At 40.9% G+C, this 22,037-nt stretch overlaps 1 protein-coding gene across 4 annotated transcripts in view; it reads right to left on the bottom strand.

Annotated features, from left to right (window-relative positions):
* Pkhd1 (polycystic kidney and hepatic disease 1) overlaps positions 1 to 22,037 on the bottom strand; it is a 560,304-nt gene that overhangs the window by 527,180 nt on the left and 11,087 nt on the right. For all 4 annotated transcript variants that reach the window (NM_153179.3, XM_011238384.3, XM_006495521.2 and 1 more), the window contains exons 6-10: positions 8,953 to 9,010; positions 3,527 to 3,605; positions 1,866 to 1,940; positions 689 to 753; positions 200 to 239 (exon numbers count right to left, since the gene is read on the bottom strand). In NM_153179.3, coding sequence (NP_694819.2) covers positions 200 to 239; positions 689 to 753; positions 1,866 to 1,940; positions 3,527 to 3,605; positions 8,953 to 9,010 — 317 coding nt within the window. The remainder of the gene's footprint in view (positions 1 to 199; positions 240 to 688; positions 754 to 1,865; positions 1,941 to 3,526; positions 3,606 to 8,952; positions 9,011 to 22,037) is intronic.

Here is a 22,037-nt window from a genome sequence, read left to right on the forward strand (position 1 = left end):
CATCCCAACATTGAAACATCTGTGATACCCACGGGTCAGTCAGAACACAATGCTCTCTCAAGTGAAGGAAAACCAGGAGGTGTGAGAAGTTTGCTATATCCTACTGGGGTGTGGTTGAAATTATAAAGGTTAAAGAATGTACACCGGATGTTACAGACAATACAAGACTCAGGCAGATTTGTCTATCCCAGTTACTCACCTCCCCTTGTTAAATACTGAAAAACTAACATTCTGAGAACCTGAAACACAAAAACACACACAGTAATGTAAGACTGTGCAGGACTCTCCTGAGCCAGGATATTGCTACCCTAGGTCCAAAACTCCAGTATCATCCTTACTGTTCAAGCCTGCAATTTCTCTCATGTTACCCAAGTAAATATTTCAGACTATGACTTTCATGAGGAAATGGACACATATATGGCAAATAAAATCCTGGGCTTAGATTTAGATGAAGTATGATTATAATCCAACACACTGGTTGATATTGTCAGCATGATCACTTCTAAAGAAAAGTTACTGATTATGACAAATTAGTTTACATTGAAGTTGTTTTGTGTAGTACTTTTAGAAGTTATTTTGGCAGCAGTTATTATTATTCACATGACGTCATGTAAAAAAATGTGGTTTTGTTTTCTTTTCTGGATACCAAGAAAGAAAATTTCTTTTAAATGGCACTTGTAAAACAGACCAATATAATCGCCTTCCACACGACACTGCACATTCCCAAGGCCATGCTCCTCCTGGATGGGAAAACTGTGGAAAAAAACATACAGAAGTAAGAATAACCAAACAACTGCTTAGAATTACCGGCTCTTTAAAGAAACCAATGTATAGAAGTCAAATTGGCCAGAGGAAACTGATACATACTGAACGAATCTATAGAAAAGTTATCCTCAGGATAACACTAACTGGAGTCATCAATACATAAGCCCCATGGCTAATATACAGTGTGACAAACAAAATTTAACTTACTCCTAGTTTCAATTTAGTTTTCTCTTCCCAAAGATCTATTTTATGACAAGTATAATAAAATATATCGAGACGTGACCTAAAAACCAACAGTTTTAGGCAAACAACAGGAAGACACTAGAAAGAAACTTCAGAATTTGGCTCCACTGAAAACTCATGCCAAGAAGCCAGGTCACAGCACACAATTGTTGTAATAGCCTCAGAGCAAAGCCAATCCACCTAGTTGAAAGTGAAGTAAGAATCCAGCCAAATTTGGGCTGTATGACCTAGAAAATGTATATACTCATTTTAAAACATTACAAGATGAGACTTTGTGTGAGCAAGACTACTCATAGCTAGCTCTGAGTTTGATTAAGAGGGCCTGTCTCTTTGAATAGGGTTGGAAACAGATCTATTACGATTCCAACACATCAAATTTGCGCATACCTGCATGCACAGGTAAAGCCTCACACATACATGCACACGTAAACACAGAAGCACATTTAATAGGGAAAAGAAAAAAAAAAACACGTTTCAGGCACTATTTGCTTTCCTGGCCATTATCGTTACAGTGGTTATGACATGGGTTCTAAAGACTGCTCATTATACAAAGGAAAACTAATAATAACTACACATATCACTATTACTATTACTCAATGTAACCCATTGAGTAAGCCTTGGTGTAGGGTTTGCCTTTAGTAAGAAGTGCCTAGGTTTTTGATCCTTTTTATACTTTTTATTTTCAAATGATAACTGAGCCTCTCCTCTATTTCCTATAAGCCTAAAGGGAGAAAACTGCTACCTGTGATTTCTGTTTTTGAAATGATGAATGTATCTGTATGAGGTTGTCCTATGGAAGGAACTGAACACACACGCATTCTCAGGAAAACAATAACAGCAACAACAAAAATACTCACCAGCTTCCTGTCTGCCTGTTTATAAGGGAACAGGGAGTAAGCCATTTGTCTTCTCTAGCTTCTAGGATCAATGGGCTGGATTGGAGGGCAAAAAAAAAAAAAAAAAAAAACAGAAACAAAGACAAGAAGCAATAGTGTGGTGTTCCCAGTAAACATGGCTGCTAAGAAGCAGAACATTGTAAACTTTCTCCTCTGGCCCTACGGGGTACCACTGCAGTGGGCAGTGAAGACTGTAAATTTTCTCCCAGAGAATAGAGGCTCCCTCACGACCCATGCTTCTGCACTGTACATGGAGCTCTTACAAACCCTTCCCCATGTCGGCCATGCTTTGTCTGCACAGTTATTGTAGAGTTTGCACCTTCTCTGCCCCTTTTAAAAGTTGGATCCCAGATGGAGGCTGAGATAGATCTGCATAGTGGCAATGGCACATTGGTTAAGAATGTACTTGGACTTTCTATCTCCAGTAGAAGTCTATTTTTAATTTAGGAAGAAAAAGAAGTTGATGACTTCTTAATGGTATAAATAGAGGGAAGAATTTAAAAGATGGAGAAGCTATAGGAAATGCCTCTAAGACATTCACTCCGGGGTGAATAAAATTTTAAACACTGTGTATAGACACTGTGCAGTTGGTTAAATAGTGAAATAATGTTTCTCACTACATCCTCACTACAGTTATTGGATTTGCTGGGGGATAGCAGTTGCTTATGACTTCCCATGAACTCTGGTCTTCCTCTCCCCTGTGTGGATGATTTTATAAGTAACATTTTATACTTCCAATGTGTCCATTGAAGAAAGTCACATTCTAATCTAATCACTCCAGAAAACATTACAAGCTGCACGGCTTTTAAGACCTGAATTAGTGGCTCCTTCCCTGTTTGGTGACTGAGCCCACAGTTCCCTCTCATCCCACCAGTAGGACTTCTGAATAAACAGGTGGGAAGTAACTAAAAAGAGAGGTAAATGGACCTTTGTGTTTATGTATCACTTTAGAAAGAATTTACCCTCAGGGTGGAGAAAGGAAAGGGTAAGAACCAAAAGGGAAAACCCATGGATGTAGTGACAGTGCAATTCACACAGGGTCTAGTCTCTACTTGTCAGAGAGAGGAAGGAAGGAAGGAAGGAAGGAAGGAAGGAAGGAAGGAAGGAAGGAAGGAAGGAAGGAAGGAAGAAAGGAAAGAGAAGGGAAGGAAGGAAGCAAGGAAGGATGAAAGAAACAAGCAAAGGAACAAAAGAAAGAAAGAAGAAAAGAAACAAACAAAAAAGAAAGAAAGAAAGAAAGAAAGAAAGAAAGAAAGAAAGAAAGAAAGAAAGAAAGAAGGGAAGGAAGGAAGGAAGGAAGGAAGGAAGGAAGGAAGGAAGGAGAGAGAAAGAAGGAAAGAGAGAAAGAAAGAGAGAGAGAAAGGAAGGAAGGAAGGAAGGAAGGAAGGAAGGAAGGAAGAAGGAAGGAAGGAAGGAAGGAAAGAGGAAAGATAGCAACTTAATCTGCCAGTTGCAGTTACATTTACAGAGTAAAAGCTGAAATCTGGTGCACGAGGGACCATAAACTACATAGAGAAAAATAGCAGTTCTGTGTCAAGTGATTACAATTTCCCACTGCAGAGGAAGCTGGCCCCAGGATGCCATGTAGCAGATATGTAACACAGGAACAAACACATCCTTACCTCTCTATGTAGTCCACATCAGGATCGAAGGTCTCCAGCCAGGTAGTGATGACCCGGCCGTACACGGACACTACTTCTCCTGTTTTAAGAAGAGTTAGCTCAAACTCCGAATGTGTAGCACAAATTCTGTTTATGTTTGTTTTGTTACGTATCCCCAACAAGGCACAGGTATATAAAGTTAACATATTTAATAAATGATAGTAATGTAAAATGAGTGCTAGAACCCAGTGTCAGGGTTATACAGTAGAAAATCTAAGATAACATAATACCTAAAAGCACTGAGTGAACAGAAATCGAGAGTAGAATGGTACTTGTCATAGACTGGAAAGTGACAGGGTGGGCTAAGACCAGGTTGACCAATGACAGCTAAGTTGTAGTTATATCAGAAAAATAAGTCCTGGCATTCTATTTCTCATTTTGGTGACTTCAAATAATGTCAATATACTGGGTTTTAAAATCAAGAAGAAAGAGTTCCGAGTGTCTTCAAAAAAAAAAGATGTTTGAGGAGACAGATATGCATCTTTGAATACGAATGTTATACAATGTACACATACATTAAACCCTTTGTGGCATCCCATATGTAAGGTGATACATACATGTTTTGTGTGTCATATCTCAATGCTCATCAGAGAAGCTTCTTTTGGCAGTAGATGGATATTAGCACAGAGATTCACAACTGGCCAACTTGCAAAGAGTAAGACTTACAGAGAGCTTAGTTAGCTCTTTGGAGTTGGGGGATGGATATCCATATCACACGCCCTCCCACAGGACTCAAGAGTCATCGTGTAAAAGTGAGAGACTGGGACGATGAGTAGGAAACACCTTTTTCCAGACACACCAGGGCAGCTACACAAGCAAACCCACAGTGCTTGTGGCGGTGCCATGCACAAAACCTGTGCACTATCAAAGCAGACAAAATCCCAGCATGGAGTAAGAGAAGTTAGGATGAAGCTCTACCCCTAGATACAGCGCTATTGGCAATTGATTGCTGCTGGGAGGGGGAGAGTCAATTTTCTTTAAGGGTGTGGCCCCTAGGAAGTCACTCATGCTCCATCGGAAGGCCACCCACTCAAAGGTAGACAGGCAGCACAAACTGGAGTGTGTGTGTGTGTGTGTGTGTGTGTGTGTGTGTGTGTGTGTTAAGGAAAGAAAAAGATAACACAAAATTGGATAGGTAGGGAAGGAGGAAGTAGATCTGAAAAGAGTGGGAATAACGGGTGTGGCCAAAACATATTGTATGATATTCTCAAAGAACTAATAAAAATGAGAAAACAAAATAAAAAGCTGTATGAAGAGGTCATGTCACACATTCTGATTGGTCTTCTGAGATCCTACGTAGTTTCTGTAATTCTAAGTACAAAAGATAAAAGTCTCTCATAAGCCAAATGGACAGGAACTATAAAACAAGCACAAAACAAGCAAGAGAGTTAGGGCTAAAGTCTGGACATATGCTGTTCACTGAGCAGAGTCAGGGTAAGCCATGTACAATGTCACATACCTATAACTCCAGCTACTCACAATGTTCAGGCAGTAATATTATAAACTAGCTTTGCAGATGAGAAAGCTTTTTGTTGATCCAGTAAGTCCTCAAAACTTGAAAAAGGATGCCTCCGGGGTACTTGTGGCCACTGCATCCAGAAAACTTTTAAGTTTCTCCACAAGCAGGTAAAGCTGCTGATCATCATCATCATCATCAATCATCAATCTGTGTGTTCTTTGCATGCTATTCTGTTTGTCACTAGTAAGAGGCAACTTTCATCTGCAGTCACTGCATCCTAGCGCTGACCATTTTAGGTAGATGGCAAGACAGTGTGCCATCTTAAGTACTGAGACAAAGGTCGCAGAGTTTTCAGAAAGCTGGAACCTCAAGCTCTCTGCTGCCGCTAAAACATATCTATCTGGTGTTGACAAAGCCACACCACTGACTTCCCAGCCCTAGAGGGTCAAGCTTTGTTAAGTGGCATTCGAAAACGATTAGCAGATTACAGAAATGAGACGGTCCTGTGGGCTCTTTGGTTGTTTGTTCCTAAACAAAGAAGCCAAACAGAAGCTGACAAATGAGCGAAGTAGAACACAGTGCCAGGGGATTCTGCTTCACAGTGAAGGGCTGTTAAGCACATACAGGAATCCAACTACCCATAAAATAACACACCATCTCTTCTGTAGCCACCTCTTCCCGCATGTCCCTAGCTGCTACTCTGGGCAAGCTTCCCAAATGAAATGAGAGTAATTGTCCAGAAAGTGATTGTGGAGATGCAGTCATACGCATCGTGCCTCAAGGGACCAATCTGACAGGGCCAGCCACCAATCGTACACACACACACACACACACACACACACACACACACTTCCCAAGGCAGAAGAGATAGTGCAGAACTCCACCTCAGCAAGACAAACTGGTTTGACATCCGACCCACATCTCCCATACCTCCTCATTCATCCTTTATCACAAGAAGGTCTCTGCCACCTAAACTGGAGCTTTTTGCACTCAGCAGCAGGAACCTAGACGTCTGCACATAACTTCCACAGTGCACATCCTTCTTCATAAAACATGATCATGTCTCAGTTACTCAAACTAATGAAATGGGTTGTATTTGTGAAAGCCTCATGCCAATAAGACAGTGACAAATTCTTACTCTTTAGAGGATAATTGAAATACACACATACACGTGAAATACACAATTCTGCCTATATACATACATACTTCAACATACAAGCACTGTCTATAACATACATATTCATTCTGATTATATTAACCAGTCAAACACATCAAAACAATTAAATCAGATTATATGTTCTGACAGGATCATACCTAAAAACCTAGCACCTTGGTCTGGCAAAGATTCGGTGGGTAAAAAACAAAAACATGCTCTCTACTGAGCATGATGACCTGAGTTTCATCCCTGAGTCCACATGGTACAAGGAGAGAACCAACTCCTGAAAGTTGTCTCCTGACCACTACACGCAAGCTGTGGCACATGTGCACATATGGTACACATACTACATAGCACACACATACACACACTAATAAGTAAAGAGGTAGATGTAATTATTTTTTAAATTAGCAACTATGTTTACATATGTCTACCATACAAGAAATCTAGAACAAATGAAATATCTGACATATGAATGTGTGTGTTTATATATGTATATATATATGAATATATGTATATATGAATGAATATATATGTATATATGTGTTATATATATATGAATTTGCCAATAAAAAGATAGCAAAAGTCATCTTTTAAAAGCTGTGCTTATTATTTGGTTCTAAAGAAGGCTGGCAAAGCTACTGGACCTACTCTTCAGAGCATCCTCTTTTTCTTTTTCTTTTTTAAAGATTTATTTATTTATTATATGTAAGTACACTGTAGCTGTCTTCAGACACTCCAGAACAGGGCATCAGATTTCATTATGGATGGTTGTGAGCCACCATGTGGTTGCTGAGATTTGAACTCGGGACTTTCAAAGAGCAGTCAGCGCTCTTAACCACTGAGCCATCTCTTTTTCTAAGAAAATCTCCTAACCTTACCCAGCCACCTTCTCTTCCACCCTCCTGGTTCTAATGTGACCGTGTTTTATCCTTTCTGAGCCTTTTGACTAAGACTAAGTACACATGTCCATGTTTTCTTTAACTCATGAATAAATCCTCTCAAAAAGTATCAGGGCTAACAGCATTCTGAGTTGTATCCCAATTTACACACCTCAAACTGATTATATATACAGGTTTATCTAAGTTCAAATCTCAGCCACACTGCTTTTTATTGATAAGACTTTAGACCAGTGTACTGGCTAGTTTTGTGTCAACTTGACACAGCTGGAGTTATCACAGAAAAAGGAGCTTCAATTGAGGAAATGCCTCCATGAGATCCAACTGTAAGGCATTTTCTCAATTAGTGATCAAGGGGGAAAGGCCCCTTGTGGGTGGGACCATCTCTGTGCTGATAGTCTTGGGGTCTATAAAAGAGCAGGCTGAACAAGCCAGGGGAAGCAAGCCAGTAAAGAACATCCCTCCATGGCTTCTGCATCAGCTCCTGCTTCCTGACCTGCTTGAGTTCCAGTCCCGACTTCCTTGGTGATGAACAGCAAAATGGAAGTGTAAGCCAAATAAACCCTTTCCTCCCCAACTTGCTTCTTGGTCATGATGTTTGTGCAGGAATAGAAACCCTGACTAAGACAACCAGTGCTTCTCAGTCTGTGGGTGATGACTCCTTTCGGGGATTCACATCAGATATCCTGCATATTAAATAGTTACATTACAATTCATATCCTGTATACCATATGGTTATATTACAATTCATAGTAGTAGTAAAATTACAGTTATGAAGTAGCAATGGCATAATTTTATGGTTGGGGGCCACCACAACATGAGGAACTCTATTAAAGAGTTGGGGCATTAGGGAAGTTGAGAACCACTGTTTTAAACAAACACTTTAACGCCCAATACTTTATATTTTTTCTCTTCAGAATGAAAATAATAAGAATAGCTCCTGTAGCATCATGGTTTTTTTGATCCTCAGATAATAAGACATATTAGTAGTTAAGAATATAAGTAGACACATAGCAGGGGCTCAGTAAGGACTTCCTGGTATGGGTGGACTAAGATAGGTGATAATAAAGCCAAGTGGTGAAGATTTCTATCTCTGACAGTCTCCTGTTTCAACTCCTTTGGATTTTGTTGGACTTTTTTTTTTTTTAAATCGTGTTCTGTAGGCAGTGTTTCTGATGCTTGATCAGGAATCTGCACTTGAATGCGGAAGGTCCTATTCCCCAATTGGCTCTTGATCGATCAATAAAGATGCCAGAGGCTAATGGCTGGACAGAACAAGTGGGACTTCTGGTTCTTGGAGGCAGGCTAGGAGACACCAGAGGAGAAGAAGGAATCTGCCATGCTTCGGAGGGAAAGAAAGTCACCAGCCATGTGAGATCTCATCTTAGGTGGAGTGGCCATTGATCACTTCCCCAGGTGGAAGGATGATTAGAATCACAACTAAGCTGAGAGCAGATGCCAGCCAGGTGTTGAGCAAAAAGGAAAGGAAAGGCATGCTAGCCATGGGAGGCTTAGAAGAGCCCAGCTGCCGAGCCTTAAGTCAGGTTAAAAATGAGCTATATGTATGTAGGTGTCTTTCATCTGTGGATCCAAGGGAACCAGGGTGATTACTGGTAGCCTGGTCCACCTGGAGCTTAAAGCAGGGTAGTAGAAACTACAGGCTACAATGTTTAAAGTTTGTGTTGTTGTTATCATTAAAGCCATAGAACAAAAGTGCCTAAAGGGGAAAACAAACCAATTTAAAAAGAAGCCAGAAGCTGAAAGTTATTTTCAAAACAACATCAGATATGAACTTAAATCAGACTGCTTACAGAAAACAATGGGATTCTTAAAGAGATCCATAATTACTTATATTTAATAGAAGATTTCTTACCTGGAACTCCACTTGCTGGGTAAACTTGATATAAAACAGGTGTCTGATCCTTGGAAAACTGTTTAGAAAGTATTATCACATGTGAGCATTTCATTAGACTATATATGACCACAAGAGCCATTAACTATTTCCCACAAAGCATTACTGGAAAGCAGAATGTGTGTCCCTAAAGACTGGACACCTACTATTTCTTATTCCTGTGCTATTTCCATGAAAATGAAGGGACAGGCATTATTGTATTTCTTTGAGAGTGAATTAAAGGGACTTGATACAGGGCACACAACTCACTACTCTGTAACATATTGTTCAAGTCTTGCAAGGCTGTTCCTACCTACCTTTCCACCACGCCCATAGACATATTTTACCAGAAACAAAAGTAGACAATGCACCGTCCAGAACATCAATCTTTTGATTCCACTGTTAAAATTTAATGTCTTTGGATTTTTTTAAATTGGGTATTTATTTCATTTACATTTCCAATGCTATCCCAAAAGTCCCCCACACACTCCCCCACCCACCCACTCCCACTTCTTGGCCCTGGCATTCCCCTGTACTGAGGCATGTAAAGTTTGCACGACCAATGGGCCTCTCTTTCCACCGATGGCCGACTAGGCCATCTTCTGATTCATATGCAGCTAGAGACATGAGCTCCGGGTGGGGGGGAGGGGTATTGGTTAGTTCATATTGTTGTTCCACCTATAGGATTGCAGATCCCTTTAGCTCCTTGGGTACTTTCTCTAGCTCCTCCATTGGGGGCCCTGTGATCCATCCAATAGCTGACTGTGAGCATCCACTTCTGTGTTTGCTAGGCCCCGGCATAGTCTCACAAGAGACAGCTCTATCTGGGTCCTTTCCACAAAATCTTGCTAGTGTATGCAATGGTGTCTGTGTTTGGAAGCTGATTATGGGATGGAACCCCGGGTATGGCAGTCTCTAGATGGTCCATCCTTTCATCTCAGCTCCAAACTTTGTCTCTGTAACTCCTTCCATGGGTGTTTTGTTCCCAATTCTAAGAAGGAGCAAAGTGTCCACACTTTGGTCTTCGATCTTCTTGAGTTTCATGTGTTTAGCAAATTGTATCTTATATCATCGGTATTCTAAGTTTCTGGGCTAATATCCACTTATCAGTGAGTACATATTGTGTGACTTCCTTTGTGATTGGGTTACCTCACTCAGGATGATGCCCTCCAGGTCCATCCATCTGCCTAGAATTTTATAAATTCATTCTTTTTAATAGCTGAGTAGTACTCCATTGTGTAAATGTACCACATTTTCTGTATCCATTCCTCTGTTGAGGGGCATCTGTGTTCTTTCCAGCTTCTGGCTATTATAAATAAGGCTGCTATGAACATAGTGGAGCATGTGGTCTTATTACCAGTTGGAACATCTTCTGGATATATGCCCAGGAGAGGTATTGCGGGATCCTCCGGTAGTACTATGTCCAATTTTCTGAGGAACCGCCAGGCTGATTTCCAGAGTGGTTGTACAAGCTTGCAATCCCAGCAACAATAGAGGAGTGTTCCTCTTTCCTCGCCAGCATCTGCTGTCACCTGAATTTTTTATCTCAGCCATTCTGATTGGTGTGAGGTGGAATCTTTGGATCTTAAAGAGTTACATTTACCTAGAAACGAATTAGTGTTTTTAAGATTGTCTTAGTCAGCCCTTCCAGTAGGCAACAGCACCAGATCACCTAGGGCGTGGAGTTAGTGGACACACCCAGCGTCCCTTGAGGACTCACCACGAGATCTTAGGATCACTGGTAAGCAGAACACAACATCGGTTCCAATCAAATGGGAGCGGGACCTGAGACAGCAGAAGGGAAGCAAAAAACTGGCCTGACCAGGGGCACAAGACCCTTCTGGTCGGTACCAGCACCAGGTCACCTTGGGCATGGAATCGGCGGACACCACCACAGTCCCCAGAGGACTCTGCACTGGTGAGTGGAACACAACATCGGTTCCAATCCAATTGTGACAGGCCTGTGGCAGCAGAAACAAGGACACCAGAGCCCTTTCTGACCACAGGCTCAGGTTCCTTTTGATCAGTTCTGGTTTACCTTGGTTTAGTACAGACCAAACAGCTCCATGGTCCTCAAAGGAGACACCACTTCCAGGCACTGTAACACGCCCAGGATCTTAGGATAACAAGATCCCAGGATAACAGAAGCTGGGTCACACCAGAATTTCAGGGTCTCGGAGGAACTTGACTGCCAAGAACTCTGACACACCCAGAATCTCAGGTTCACAGGAGCCCACAATCAAAGGATCACAAAGTAAGATGGACTCTGAGTCCTGAATCAAATGGGATTATAGGAAGGACAGGCTCCAATCAGATATATTGAGGGCAGCAAGCATTTGAGATAATCAGATGGCAGGAGGCAAGTGCAAAAACAGAAGAAACAGAAACCAAGGTTACTTGGCATCATCAGAACCAAACTCTCCCACCATAGCAAGTCCTGGATCACACCAGAAAAGCAAGACATGGATCTAAAGTCACTTCTCATGATGATGATGGAGAACTTTAAGAAGGAAATACAGGAAAACACAGGTAAATAGCTAGAATCCATTAAAGAGGAAACACAAAAGTCCCTAGAGGAGTTACAAGAAAACACTAACAAACAGGTAATGGAATTGAACAAAACCTTCAGGATCTAAAAATGGAAGTAGAAACAATAAAGAAAACATATAGGGAAACAACTCTGGAGATAGAAACCCCAGGAAAGAAATCAAGAACCATAGATGCGAGCATCAGCAACAGAATTCAAGAGATGGAAGACAATCTCAGATACAGAAGATTCCATAGGGAACATGGACACAACAATCAAAGAAAATGCAAAATGCAAAAAGATCCTAACTCAAAACATCCAGGAAATCCAGGACACAATTTGAAGATCAAACGTTAGGATAATAGGAGTAGATGAGAATGAAGATTTTCAACTTAAAGGACTAGTATATATCTTCAACAAAATTGTAGAAGAAAACTTCCCTAACTTAAAGAAATAGATGCCCATAAACATAACAAGAAGCCTTCAGAACTCCAAATAGACTGGACCAGAAAAGAAATTCCTCCCAACCATAATAATTAGGACAACAAATGCACTAAATAAAAACAGAATATTAAAAGAAGTAAGGGGAAAAGGTCAAGTAACATATAAAGGCAGACCTATTAGAATTAATTCAGACTTCTCACCAGAAACTATGGAAGCCAGAAGATCCTGGACAGATATTATACAGGCACTAAGAGAACACAAATGCCATCCCAGGCTACTATACCCAGCAAAACTCTCAATTACCATAGATGGAGAAACCAAGGTATTTCATGTCAAGACCAAATTCACACAATATATTCCCACAAATCCAGCCCTTCAAAGGATAATAACAGGAAAACACCAATACAAGGACAGAAACTACGCCCTGGAAAAAGCAAGAAAGTAATCCTTCAACAAACCTAAAATAAGACAGCCACAAGAACAGAATCCCAACTCTAACAACAAAAATAACTGGAAGCAACAATTACTTTTCCTTAAGATCTCTTAATATCGATGGACTCAATTCCCCAATAAAGAGATATAGACTAAAAGATGGCTACACAAACAGGACCCAACATTTTGCTGTTTACAGAAAACCCATCTCAGGGAAAAAGACAGACACTACCTCAGAGTAAATGGCTGAAAAACAGTTTTCCAAGCAAATGGTCAAAGAAACAACCTGGAGTAGCTATTCTTATATCTAATAAAATCGACTTCCAATCCAAAGTTATCAAAAAAGACAAGGAGGGGCACTTCATACTCAAGAAAGGTAAAATCTTCCAAGATGAACTCTCAATTCTGAATATCTATGCTTCAAATACAAGAGCAACCACATTCATTAAAGAAACTTTAGTAAAGCTCAAAGCACACATTGCACCTCACATAATAATAGTGGGGGACTTCAAACACCTGACTCTCATCAATGGACATATCCTGGAAACAGAAACTAAACAGAGACACAGTGAAACTAACAGAAGTTTTAAAACAAATGGATTTAACAGATATCTACAGAACATTTTGCCCTAAAACAAAAGGATATATTTCTTCTCAGTGCCTCACGGTACCTTCTCCAAAATTGACCATATAATTGATCACCAAACAGACCTCAACAGATACAAAAATATTGAAATTGTCCCATGCATCGTATCAGATCACCAGGGACTGAGGCTGATTTTCAATAACAACATAAATAATACAAAGCCAATATTCACGGGGAAGCTAAACAACACTCTCCTCAATGATACCTTGGTCAAGGAAGAAATAAAGAAAGAAATTATAGACTTTTAGAGTTTAATGAAAATGAAGCCACATGGGGAAAAAAAAAAAGAAAATGAAGCCACAACATACCCAAATTTATGGGACACAATGAAAGCAGTCCTAAGAGGAAAACGCATAGCTCTAAGTGCCTGAAAAAGAAACTAGAGAGAGAGAGCACACACTAGCAGCATGACAGCACACCTAAAAGTTCTAGAACTAAAGGAAGCAAATTCACCCAAGAGGAGTAGATGACAGGAAATAATCAAACTCGGGGCCAAAATCAACCAAGTGGAAACAAAAAGAACAATTCAAAGAATCAACCAAACCAGGAGCTGGTTCTTTGAGAAAATCAACAAAATAGATAAACCCTTAGCCAAACTCACTAGAGGGCACAGGGACAGCATCCTAATTAACAAAATCAGAAATGAAAAGGGAGACATAACAACAGATCCTGATGAAGTCCAAAACACCATCAGATCCTTCTACAAAAGGCTATACTCAACAAAACTGGAAAACCTGGATGAAATGGACAATTTTCTAGACAGATACCAGGTACCAAAGTTAAATCAGGATCATATTAATGTCCTAAACAGTCCTGTATCCCCTAAAGAAATAGAAGCAGTCATTAATAATCCCCCAACCAAAAAAAGCCCACGACTAGATGGGTTTACTACAGAGTTCTATTGGATCTTCAAAGAAGACCTAATTCCAGTTCTTCTCAAACTATTCCACAAAATAGAAACAGAAGGTACTCTACCCAATTCATTCTATGAAGCCAAATTACTCTGATACCTAAGCAACATAAAGGCTCAATAAAGATAGAGAAGTACAGACCAATTTCCCTTATGAATATCGAAGCAAAACTACTCAATAAAATTCTCGAAAATGAAATCAAAACAACTCTGAGATTGCACCTCACACCAGTCACAATGGCTAAAATCAAAAATTCAGGTGACAGCACATGCTGGCGAGGATGTGGAGAAAGAGGAACACTCCTCCACTGCCGGTGGGATTGCAAGCTGTACAACCGCTCTGGAAGTCAGTCTGGAGGTTCCTCAGAAAATTGGACATAATACTACAGGAAGATCCATCAATACCTCTCCTGGGCATACACCCAGAAGAAGTTCCAACTGGTAATAAGAACACATGCTCCACTATGTTCATAGCAGTCTTATTTATAATAGCCAGAAGCTGGAAAGAACCAAGATGTCCCTCAACAGAAGAATGGATACAGAAAATGTGGTACATTTACACAATGGAATACTACTCAGCCATTAAAAGCAATGGATTTATGAAATTCTTGGACAAATGGATGTATCTGGAGGATATTATCCTTAATGAGGTAACCCAATCACAAAAGAAGTCATTAGATATGCACTCACTGATAAGTGGATAGGAGCCCAGAAACATAGAACACCCAAGATACAATTTGCAAAACAAAGGAAAATCAAGAAGACGGAAGATCAATGGGTGGATACTTCATTCCTCCTTAGAATAGGGAACAAAATATCCATGAAAGGAGTTACAGAGACAAAGTTTGGAGCTAAGATGAAAGGATGGACTATCCAGAGACTACCTCACCCGGGGATCCATCCCATAATCAGCCACCAAATCCAGACACTATTGCACAATGCCAGAAAGATTTTGCTAAAGGGGCCCTGTTATAGCTATCTCCTATGAGGTTATGCCAGTGCCTGGCAAATAAAGAAGTGGATGTTTATAGTCAGCTATTGGATGGAACACAGGGCCCCTATAGAAAGCTATAGAAAGCACCCAAGGAGCTGAAGGGGTCTGCAACCCTATAGGTGGAACAACAATATGAACTAACCAGTACAGCCAGAGCTCATATCTCTAGTTGCATATGTAGCAGAAGATGGCCTAGTTGACCATCACTGGGAAGAGAGGCCCCTTGGTATTGCAAACTTTATATGCCTCAATATAGGGGAATGCCATGGCCAAGAAGCAGGAGTGGGTGGGTAGGGGAGCAAGGCAGAGGGAGGGTATAGGGAACTTTCGGGATAGCATTTGAAATGTATATAAAGAAAATATCTAATAAAATGTTATTTTAGTCTAAAAAAAAAATCTCGCAAACCAAATCCAAGAACACATCAAAACAATCATGCATCATGACCAAGTAGGCTTCATTCCAGGAATGGTTTAATATACGGAAATTCATCAATGTAATCCACTATATAAACAAACTCAAAGACAAAAACCACATGATCATCTACTTAGATGCTGAAAAAGCATTTGACAAAATCCAACACCCATTCATGATAAAAGTCTTGGAAAGATCAGGAATTCAAGGACCAAGCCTAAACATAATAAAAGCAATATATAGCAAACCAGTAGCCAACATCAAACTAAATGGAGAGAAACTTGAAACAATCCCACTAAAATCACGGACTAGGCAAGGCTGCCCACTTTCTCCCTACCTATTCAATATAGTACTTGAAGTCCTAGGCAGAGCAATTAGACAACAAAAGGGGGCCAAGGGGATAAAAACTGGAAAGTAAGAAGTCAAAATGTCACTATTTACAGATTATATGATAGTATATATAAATGATTCTAAAAATTATACCAGACAACTCCTAAACCTGATAAACAGCTTCAGTGCAGTACCTGGATATAAAATTAACTCATATAAATCAGTGGCCTTTATTCACACAAAGGATAAACAGGCTGAGAAAGAAATTAGGGAAACAACACCATTCACAATAGTCACAAATAATATAAAATACCTTGGTGTGACTCTAACTAAGGAAGTGAAAGATCTGTATGATAAGAACTTCAAGTCTCTGAAGAAAGAAATTGAAGATCTCAGAAGATGGAAAGATCTCCCAGGCTCATGGACTAGCAGGATCAATATAGTAAAAATGGCTATCTTGCCGAAAGCCAATCTACAGATTTCAATGCAATCCTCATCAAAATTCCAACTCAATTCTTCAACAAATTAGAAAGGGAAATTTGCAAATTCATCTGGAATAACAAAAAACCTAGGATAGCAAAAACTCTTCTCAATGATAAAAGAATCTCTGGTGGAATCACCATGCCTGACCTAAAGCTGTACTACAGAGCAATTGTGATAAAAACTGCATGGTACTGGTATAGTGACAGACAGGTAGACCAATAGAATAGAATTGAAGACCCAGAGATGAACCCACACACCTATGGTCACTTGATCTTCGACAAGGAAGTTAAAACCATCCAGTGGAAAAAAGACAGCATTTTCATCAAATGGTGCTGGTACAACTGCCAGTTATCATGTAGAAGAATGGGAATTGATCCACTCTTATCTCATTGTACTAAGGTCAAATCTAAGTGGATCAAGGAACTCCACATAAAACCAGAGACACTGAAACTTATAGAGGAGAAAGTGGGGAAAAGCTTTGAAGATATGAGCACAGGTGAAAAATCCCTGAATATAATATCAATGGCTTGTGCAGTAAGATCAAGAATTGACAAATGGGACCTCATAAAATTGCAAAGCTTCTGTAAGGCAAAAGACACTGTCAATAAGACAAAAAGACCACCAACAGATTGGGAAAGGATCTTTACCAATCCTAAATCAGATAGGGGACTAATATCCAATATATATAAAGCACTCAAGAAAATGGACTCCAGAAAATCAAATAACTCCATTAAAAAATGGGACACAGAGTTAAACAAAGAATTCTCAACTGAGGAATATCGAATGGCTGAGAAGCACCTGAAAAAATGTTCAACATTTTTAATCATCAGGGAAATGCAAATCAAAACAACCTTGAGATTCCACCTCACACCAGTCAGAATGGCTAAGATCAAAAATTCAGGTGACAGCAGATGCTGGCGAGGATGTGGAGAAAAAGGAACACTCCTCCATTGTTGGTGAGGTTGCAAACTTGTACAACTACTCTGGAAATTAGTCTGACAGCTCCACAGAAAATTTGACATAGTACTACCAGAGGATCCAACAATACCTCTCCTGGGCATATATCCAGAAGATGTTCCAACTGGTAATAAGAACACATGCTCCACTATGTTCATAGCAGCCTTACTTATAATAGCCAGAAGCTGAAAATAACCCAGATGTCCCTCAACACAGGAATGGATACAGAAAATGTGATACATGTACGCAATGGAGTACTACTCAGCTATTAAAAACAATGGATTTATGAAATTCCTAGGCAAATGGATGGATCTGGAGGATATTATCCTGTGTGAGGTAATCCAATCACAAAAGAACTCATTTGATATGCACTCACTGATAAGTGGATATTAGCCCAGAAATTTAGAATACCCAAGATACAATTTGCAAAACACAAGAAACTCAAGCTGAAGGAAGATCAAAGTATGGATACTTCACCCCCTTTTAGAATTGAGAACAAGACACCCATGGAAGGAGTTATAGAGACAAAGTTTGGAGCTGAGATGAACAGATGGACCATACAGAGACTGCTGCACCCTGGGATCTATCCCATACTCAGCCACCAAACACAGACATTATTGCATATGCTAGCAAGATTTTGCTGAAAGGACCCTGATATAGCTGTCTCTTGTGAGGCTATGCCAGTGTCTGGCAAATACAGAACTGGATGCTCACAGTCATCTATTGGATGGAACACAGGGCCCCAAATGGAGGAGCTAGAGAAAGTACCCAAGGAGCTGAAGGGATCTGCAACCCTATAGGTGGAACAACAATATGAACTAACCAGTACCCCTAGAGCTCGTGTCTCTAGCTGCATATGTATCAGAAGATGGCCTAGTTGGCCATCATTGGGAAGAGAGGCCCCTTGATCTTGAAAACTTTATATGCCTCAGTACAGGGGAACACCAGGGCCAAGAAGTGGGAGTGGGTGGATAGGGGAGCATGGTGGGGGGAGGGTATAGGGGACTTTTGGGATAGCATTTGAAATGTAAATGAAGAAAATACCTAATAAAAATTTGGAATAAGGAAAAAAAAGGGCCAACATAAATCAGAGTAAAATAATAGTAATTTCAAAAAAATGGCTCTGGAACATTATGAATCATATAAACACAGATCTTGAAAAAATTATAATTCTCTTTAAATGTTAAGAGTTTGGCCTTTAATAATTTCATCTAAAAACTATTAACAAAATAAAATTCATAGATACTACAAAAAGAAAAAAAAAAAGATTGTCTTAGTCAGGGTTTCTATTTCTGCACAGACATCATGACCAAGAAGCAAGTTGGGGAGGAAAGGGTTTATTCAGCTTATACTTCCACATTGCTGTTCATCACCAAAGGATGCAGGACTGGAACTCAAGCAGGTCAGGAAGCAGGAGCTGATGCAGAGGACACGGAGGGATGTTCCTTACTGACTTGCTTCCCCTGGCTTGCTCAGCCTGCTCTCTCATAGAACCAAGACTACCAGCCCAGAGCTGGTTCCACCAACAAGGGACCTTTCCCCTTTGATCACTAATTGAGACTAATTGAGAAAATGCCTTACAGCTGGATCTCTTGGAGGCATTTCCCCAACTGACACTCCTTTCTCTGTGATAACTCCAGCCTGTGTCAAGTTGACACACAAAACCAGCCAGTACAATGATGGAAGGATTATAGTTTAAATTTTTGTCAGCTTGCAACTATATAAAATAAGAAGTTGGATATACATGAGTATAATTGGAAGAAAGAAAAAAAAAAAAACAGAAGGTGACTGCTTTGTGAGAAAACGTTCCAGAAAATGGGAAGAAATACTGTTTTTCAAGAAGGGGGTCATGGCTCTGACCATGGCTCAGTAAGTAAAGCACTTGCCATGAAGGCATGAGGACCTGAGTTTGAACCCCGACAACCCATATAAAATCAGATATATCTGTTGTCATCCCAGTGTTCCTACAATGAAATGGAAAATGTAGACGTGAGAATCTCTGAAAGTTCCTGGACAAACAACAAGGAGACCCTGACTCGAACAAGATAGAAGCCAAAGATGGAGAGAAACATAATACTCTCCTTTGACCTCCACATGTTCACACACACACACACACACACACACACACACACACCACACACACACACAATGGACACCATTGATGGGAGAAGGGGGAACATGCTGAATCCTACTTACAGAACAAGAAAACAACTTACTAAGGCCCTTTTTTTTTTTAATCCCCCTCCTGATGCGCCCTCCCACAGTTCTTCATTCCATTCCTCCTCCTCCTCCTCCTCCTCCTCCTCCTCCTCCTCCTCCTCTTCCTCCTCCTCCTCTTCCTCCTCCTCCTCCTCTTCCTCCTCCTGTCTCCAAGAGCATGTCCCCACCCCTCTCACACCCCACCCCACCCCGCCATATCTCCCCACTTCCTGGGATCTCAAGTCTCTCAAGGGTTAGGTGCACCTTCTCTCACTGAGGCCAGATCAGGAAGTCCTCTGCTGTATGTGTGTCAGGGGCCTCATATCAGCTGGTGTATGCTGCCTGGTTGGTGGCTCAGGGTCTGAGAGATCTCGAGAGTCCAGGTCAGTTGAGACTGCTGCCCTCCTCCTCAGCTTCTTCCAGCATTTTCCTAATTCAACCACAGGGTTCCCTGACTTCAGTCCATTGGTTGTGTGTAAGTATTTGTGTCTGTCTCAATCAGCTGCTTGTTTGGCCTCTCATGGGGCAGCACTGTGGCCTTCTTAAAACACAACACAAGTTAGCTTCACAAAGAAGAAACATTGCCTACTGCCAGTGCACTTACTTTCCTCTGTCTAGCCTGCAATGTTGGAGACATTTGAATTCCTGCCTATACATCTAATATCCCATTCTTGGTTGACTAGTATCATGTTTGGCCCAAGAAGTGGCACTATTTGGAGATGTGGCCCTGTTGGAGTAGATGTGGCCTTATTGGAGTAGGTGTGGCACTGTGGCCGTGAGCTTAAAGACCCCCATCCTAGCTGCCTGGAAGTCATTATTCTGCCTGCAGCTTTCAGATGAAGATGTAGAACTCTCGCCTTCCTGGATGCTGCCATATCCTCACTTTGATGATAATAGACTGAACCTCTGAACCTGTGAGCTAGCCCCAATTAAATGTTGTCCTTATAAGAGTTGGCTTGATCACGGTGTCTGTTCACAGCAGTAAAACTCTAACTAAGACAACTGGTATACTAATGAGAAGCAAAGGGAGAACAAGACGATTCAGAAAGCCCATCTCACTGACAGGCATCTCAGTTAGGCTAAGGGTAGAGTATTACTCCATTGGGTAATCATATCAGACTATGTGAGGAAATGGAGATGCATACAAAATGGGCTGAACTGGCCAAGATTTGATCCATGAGTTAATGTCTCACCCAGGAGAAAACTTAGTCCCCTCTGGTCTCACTAGGTGCTTAGACGGCTTTATCTCTAAACAATCTATGATGCTGCTTCCCTTTTGCAAAACAAACTACAGCAAACTGTTTAGTCTGAGCTACATCCAGCTCCCCAGGAGTTCAAATTCCCAGGGAGATTATTACCAGAAAATAACCATGGTTAATCAACAGCCCTAATCAGGCATTCAGAATGAACGGGCTGTTTAGCCAAGCTGATGGTGGCCTGTTGGGTTGTGGAGTTTAAGTATTGATGTACACAGCAGTACTGTCTGACATCAAGGCCATTTTCCTCATTCCCTCCAGGAAAGGGTTAGAAACTAGTTCACAGAAAATATGCACAGCTGGGGGGAGGGAGTCCAGATTCAACTACTATGGCTTCATAGATTAAGAGCAGGCTGTGATCTCCACAGAAGATAAAGATTAATGCAATTCCACACATGATACCAAACATTCAGTCCCAGCGCTGGCCTCCAACCCAATGACTATAATCTGCTTTTCATCTCCCGCGGGGAGGCCCTTCCTACCAAAGTGGCTTCCATTGGACTCTTAGAGACTCCGTTATTGCCCTCTCTCATACTCATTAAAAACTGAGGCAGATGGAGCAATCAACTTCAAAGCAAATAATGAAGCATACCTCTAGGTTTCCAACTTGAAATATAAGCTCTAGTGTGCCATCTGCCACTCTTAGAGAAGCTAGTGGGGATATATAGATTTATTTATTGCCACACACACACACACACACACACACACACCTCAAAGAGCGCTGGGATATACTCAGGGTTAAACCATAATGAAAGTCTTCACTTGTTTTTTTTTTGTTGTTGTTGTTTTTGTTTGTTTGTTTGTTTGTTTTCAGCGTTCATATAACATAAAATGGTACTTTTTCTAAGAGAAACAGGCCTCTGGTCACCCATCAGGCTGGAGACAGAATAGTGAGAAATTAATGAGCTTCCAAAGCAGGGCTCCTAGATGCTGGTCCTTGACCCTGTGGGGTTAGCAATAGCAAGATGGGAAGGTAGGTGGGCCAGAGAGGGTGGCATAAAACAGCGAATTAGAATGTTAATGTCACAGCCGCCAGCTGCTTGATAAACCTTCTGTGAGTTCTTCAGACTTGTCAGTGCCCGCAGCAGGCTCTTTGGAGTGGGCTGGCAAGATAGAATTAATTTTTAATACCCATGGTTCCCTTAGTCCCAGTCACAGAGCAGAAAGACCCGCTGCATTTTCTTTCACTCGAATGCCTCTCATTAACTGCATCCCCCGGTGATGGTTCATCAACTTACTAAGTTAGTGGAGCTATTCATGGACTTGTTTCCTTTAATGTGCAATTGCAGAAAGTGGGCCCCCCAACCTCTGTCCTCACTGATATTTATACTAAGTTGGAAACTTACACCCTGGGGTGAAGGGAGCTTGGTGAGTCAGGGGTACTCAGACATTTTCTAACTATGATGGTCCCCGAGCCAGAGTAGAGCTGTGATATGGCTCTTAATAAGAAAGAATTTGTCGCTTCCTTTTGCTACCT

This window comes from Mus musculus, chromosome 1 (assembly GCF_000001635.26).
Source record: "Mus musculus strain C57BL/6J chromosome 1, GRCm38.p6 C57BL/6J".
Taxonomy (NCBI): domain Eukaryota; kingdom Metazoa; phylum Chordata; class Mammalia; order Rodentia; family Muridae; genus Mus; species Mus musculus.